Here is a 5,756-nt window from a genome sequence, read left to right as displayed (position 1 = left end):
CGCCTCCGGCCGCTCCAGGTCGGCCTCCACCGACTCGTTCACCTCCCCGCCGGCCGCCTCGTCGGGCACCTCCACCTCCGCGGAGCCCTCCAAGTGGTTCATGGTGGGCGTCGGGGAAGGCTGTAGGAGAGGGGGCTGCGGCAGCCTCACTGCGCGCTCATGGCGCTCCGATGGGCTGGAAGAAGAAAAGAAACATCCACATAAACACACACACACAGAGAAAGGGGATATTGCTGCCGTGGAAGATAAAGATGGTTCTGTGCATTGTAATTTGCCATTGCATCTCTAATTAATTGCTTATTGCATCCTCCAGCCCCTTCCCCAGCCCCCCCCCCATGAAAGCCTGGTGAGCATTTTGTTTGTTTTTGGTCTGTCTCGGGGCCCAGGCGCTGTCCCTGAGCTCTTTTGCGCAAGGCTAGCGCTCTACCACTTTGGGCTACAGAACCACTTCTGGTGTTTAGGTGTTTGGAGATAAGACACTCACAGACTTTCCTGCCCCGGCTGGCTTTGAACCAGGATCCTCAGGTCTCAGCCTCCCAAGTAGCTAGGATTACAGGTGTGAGCCACCAGCGGCCCCCCCCCCTGCTTCCACACCCAAGTTCTGACCGCACTGGAACCCAACCAGGCACAACTGGACCCATCACACCACAGGACTCTCCCTGCACACCCAGGAACCGAACCTGTCCTCCTGCTGTATAGTCCAATGTCACCACCAGCCGTCCAAGGAATCATCACGTTCCCTCATCTCTTCCCCCAAACCGATGAGCAAGCCACTCTCTCACTGCCCTCCTTCATCTGGACCTATCTGGCCCACACAGCCATTACCCTCACTCATTTCTCTGCCTCTTCTGCCCCGTCTCCCCACTGCTAGCCTGAGGATCTTTCTGTAACACGAATCTGAACCATCACCAGGGTCTGTAGGCCTTCAATGAGTCCTCTTTTGTGCACAGAACAAATACTTGGCTTTGTATACTTAAAAAGCTTTGTATACTTCCTGAATACAAACACTTCGATGTATATACAGGTGCACTTTTAGACGTGTGCTGCATAACAACTGAGTCCTCACACTAGCCTGCTACACAATGCTGTCAGGACTTGCTGTTCTGCAAATGAGGAAGTAGAAGCACAGGGAGATTAGATCATTGTCAGGTCATACATTTGGAGTTGGATGCGGCTCTTTAGCTTTGGAGTCTGTTGACTCTAGACTTTTCCCTTCCGAAGCCCCAACAGCCTAAAGTCCTGGCATTGCCACAAAGGGCCTTCTCTGTTTGTAGGATACCTTTTACATGTGTGTGTTTGAGGGGCAAATGTTTGTCTTCCAGGAGTAAGTTCATATTTGATGATCATCTACAGGTGCCAGCCTCCAGGTCATGTCCTGGGTACTGGGACTGGCTCTCAAGAAACCCTCTTCTTAGCTGTTCAGGAGGCTGGGATCTGAGGGTAGAGGTTCAAAGCCATCCAGGGTAGCAAAGTCCATAAGACTCTTATTTCCAGTTAACCAGCAAAATACCACAAGTGGAGCTCTGACTCATGGTAGAGTGCTAGTCTTGAGTTTAAAAACAAAAAAACAAAACACCTCAAAGACAGTACCTAGGTTCTGTGTTCAAGCCATAGCACTAGCTAAAGAAAACAAAACCAGACCAAACAAGAGCTCCTCTCTTCTCAGGTACAAGAGACAGACAATAATTCCATAGGAAGTAAACATGATAACTGGACAAGGAACATTCTATCAAGGATATACACAGCAGGGCGGCAAAGAAAGTGACGGTGGAGAGGGTATTAAGACAACATTTGCCCAGAGCAGATAGTCGTTAGCTGATGTTTGAAAGGTAGAGAAAGAGGTTGAGGTGGAGAAAGTCCGAAATAAAGTCTGATTGCAGCTATGGAGTGACTATGGGAAATTATGGAAATGAGGATGGGGATATGGGCAGGGCTGGGCACCCCAAAGTTAAGTATGGACGTGTGTTTAAGCACTACTGGGTGTTTAAGGGGGGTGATAAGGCTTGAGTACTCCCTCCTTTTTCTCACCAGTGTACTCATTCATCTCCTCTCTCTCTCCTGTCATTCTCTGCTGCCCTCATCCATCCATGCAACCTCCTTCCTCTTCTGATGTCCAAAGGCTCACAGAAAGCTAGTGGCTCAACGTTCTTCTGCATCTGAGTGTGTTGAGACAATTGGCCTTTATTGGATATATACCATACTTCAGGACAAAAAGGGTTTCCAACGTTTCTAAATCCTAGCCTCCAAGGGAAGATCACTGAAATAGTTACAATACCTGGAGATAAATGCAAACTAGCGCTGGGCTCAAGATACAGAAGAAACCCAGAATGAAAGCAATGACAACAGTGGTATCACCTTGTGAATCCAATTACATACTGCCGTTCCTGTGGGCTGTGGATTTCATGAGCCCAGCAGCATCCTGGGAGCTCAGGCCCTGGAGTGAAGTCTCACCATTTACTCACGTCCTTCATATGACCCAATTGCCTCTGGAGGCTGGAAAAATGGGATGAGGAACAATTCGTTGAAGACAAACCCCTCCCTCTCTATCTGAAAAGTCTCCATGCAAGAGTCCCCTCCTCAGGGACACAGCATGAAGCGGGAGAGGAGAGTGTGTTTGGGGGGTAGGGGTGGGGGTGCTGTCAGACTAAGATCCTCCAGAATGCCAGAACATTCTGGAATGTTCCACAGCCTGGCTGGAAAAATTGAACAAAAGGAGGGAATACCGGCACCTGGCACCATTTAGACTAAAGCATTTCAGGATTCAGCCATTGCACCCAGGTATCTCAGAATGTTAGCTGAGTTTCATATTAATTTGAGATTGATCGAAGGGGAAGCTGTGAATCACTTCCCCTGATCTTTAGTTGTTGATGAGAATTTCCAATAGGCTGTCCCCTTTCAGCACACTTGGAAACAGTTTTATAAGAAACATTGGACTGAAGGCAAAGTAGAATGTAAAAAGGAACGAAAGGAGTTATAGAATTGTTAACACAGAGAGTATCTGTGTGCACAGTCCTGGGTTGTCAGGGCTAGGTGTTAGTAATGCGGATGTAAAGAAAATACATGAAGATGGGGGAGAGGGGTAGAGAAGTGGGAAGAAAGGACTAATAGCAGCCAGGTGCTGGTGGCTCACACCTATAATCCTAGCTACTCAGGAGGCTGAGATCTGAGAATCATGGTTCAAAGCCAGCCCAGGCAGGAAAGTCCATGAGACTCTGATCTCCAATAAACCATCAGAAAACTGGAAGTGGCGCTGTAGCTCAAGTGGTAGAGCACTCGCCTTGAGCTGAAGAGCTGGGACAGTGCCCAGGCCCACAGTTCAAGTCCCACAACCGACCAAAATAAAAAAAAATAAGAAAAGACTAATAGCCATTTTCTCCCCTATAAAAGCTAAAATAATATAATTCCATTTATATAAATTTTTAATATTTTGTATATTTAAGCCTTCATATCTGTGTTGTATATTTGCAGTGGTAGACTGCCTGCTGGCCTGAACTTCTGCCCAGCCCCATAGCTACACTTGACTTAGAGCACCTGTCCAGCACTGATGGGTGGGTCTGGGCCCTTCTCAACAAGCCTTGGTAGACTCTATACTCTCACAATCACCTGTATAGTCTGAAAAGAACTGCTTGTCTTTCTCCAGTGGAGTTGGAAGTGAAGTCCCAATTCTTAGGACTGCAGCTGTTCTTCTCACTTGTCCATGCACTGCACCAGTAGCCACAGGAGAGCAGCCTATGACTCTGAGACTATGATGAAATCTTCATGTTCATAGAAATAAACAGTTGCGGTTGCTAAGCAAGATTATGCCCTGAATGCAACACACACACACACACACACACACACACACACACACACACACACACACACACAGGAAGATTAGTGGTTCTCTGACCTCCCCCCGCACCCCCCCCAAAAAAAGATTTTTTTCACCTGGTGCCAGTGGCTCAGATCTGTAATCTTAGCTACTCAACCAGCCTGGGTAAAAAAGCCAGTGAGACTCTTTTATCTCCAATTAATTAGCAAAAAAAAAAAAAAAAGCCAGAAGTGGAGCAGTAGCTCAAGTGGTCGAGCCTCTAGCCTTGAGCAAAGAAAGCTCAGAGCAGCAACCAGGCCCTGAGTTCAAACCCCAGGACTGGCACACACACACACACACACAAAGGTTTTTTTTTTTTCTTATATGAGTTACATCATTACATCAATTGTGAAATATCCACTAAGGAGTCCACATGATATCAAGAACACCCACTTAAATCCTCACCCTTTTAAATATAATGCTTTTCTTTATGAGAGTCACATAAAAGACAGACATGAAGATGACTAGAATTCATTTAAGCTTAATTTCCTTTGATTCACTTGGGAATTACATTTAGTAGTAATAATGGGAGTCAACAATGGACAAAACACATTACTTTCTAAAATCGGTTCCAGTTACATAGCTCAGATGGTCAGGAAAAATCTGACACAGGAAACAAATATTTTTGGTTCCCTCTGATATCCTTGTACCTGAAATTGTGAAACATGGTCTAGAAGGCAGTACTGGCAATAGGACTCTGCGGAAGGTGAACGTCTAAACTCAAGAAGAGTTCCTAAATGATACATCTGCTTCAGTGGGATCTCGTGGTCACTCTTGTCTAGCTTAGATGAGAGCACATGGCTGCACATGCTCAGTTTCCCCTCCAGATCCATTCTATGCTCTCTTTCTGCTCTGTGTCTACAAGACTGGACTCTTTCCATCAACAGCTATTGGATTCCCTGGCATCTGTTTGAATTTGGGCCCTGGGGAGATTGCAGAGCAGGAAGGGTCTGAGGCTGCTATGGAGGGCACAGGTGCATGACATCACATGATAACCCCCTCCACTTTCTTCAGGCTTGTGGGTCATAAGGATGGGGTGTCCCATAGAGACCTTACCTTTGTATAGTCCCTGTTAAACGCATTGCCTGTCTGCACAACACTTGATTTGAATGCTCATCTATTACTTACTGGAACTAAACTGATTGCTAGGATATGATACTAACATTAATAGAAGGTGAAAAATAAACAATGCATTTCATGACAGATGTAAAACCCTACATAGTACAGCTACAGCAAGCATCATGACAGTGGCACTGTAATAGGAAGTATTGACTGGTCTCCACTGCTTCCACAGTGCTACTTCTATAAAGGCTGCTGACATTCTAAGAATTGACAGGGAATCCACTCAGGAAGCCAAAAGGATCGTAAAATGCCTGCCTGGATCTCACCTTCCCTATCTCTGCTTCACAACAGCAGAGGTTGTTCAATCCTCTTTTGCTGCCCTATTCTACCCTCTCAGGCCCAGCCTGTTCACTCCTAGCTTTAGCCCTAGCTTTGCTCTTTACTGTAGGATCGGGATCTGGCCCTTGATCAGGGTCTTACCCTTGTAGGGGGACTGCTCAATGTTGGCCTCCTCATTACCTCTCATGTCCCATTTTCTGGATCAAGAGTGCTAGTGGCTTGTCCAAGTGGCCCCTTGATGAGTGTCATAGTCCTAAGGTTGCTTGCTGCTTGCTGGACTGAAATTCTATTCACAGCTGTAGCTGAGCTGGTCTTTGAGAATCTGCGCAGTACAGGTGTGTGTGTGTGTGTGTGTGTGTGTGTGTGTGTGTGTGTGTGTGTGTGTGTGTGTGTGTGTGTGTTCTGGCCCTTCTCAACAAGTCTTGCTAGATTCTAGACTCATACATCTCTAGGGCATTGACTTTGGCCATTTCATTTTCATTTTGGGGGAGTTAATTTATGGGAT

At 46.5% G+C, this 5,756-nt stretch overlaps 1 protein-coding gene across 1 annotated transcript in view; it reads right to left on the bottom strand.

The window, feature by feature from the left end:
• Apba1 (amyloid beta (A4) precursor protein-binding, family A, member 1) overlaps positions 1 to 102 on the bottom strand; it is a 59,390-nt gene extending 59,288 nt beyond the window's left edge. The window contains exon 1 of the mRNA XM_013018401.1: positions 4 to 102. Coding sequence (XP_012873855.1) covers positions 4 to 102 — 99 coding nt within the window. The remainder of the gene's footprint in view (positions 1 to 3) is intronic.
• Between the last annotated feature and the right edge of the window lie 5,654 nt (positions 103 to 5,756).

This window comes from Dipodomys ordii, unplaced genomic scaffold, assembly GCF_000151885.1.
Source record: "Dipodomys ordii isolate 6190 unplaced genomic scaffold, Dord_2.0 Scaffold40, whole genome shotgun sequence".
NCBI lineage: Eukaryota > Metazoa > Chordata > Mammalia > Rodentia > Heteromyidae > Dipodomys > Dipodomys ordii.
Note: the sequence above shows the minus strand (reverse complement) of the source record. Positions and strands in the feature narration are given on the sequence as shown.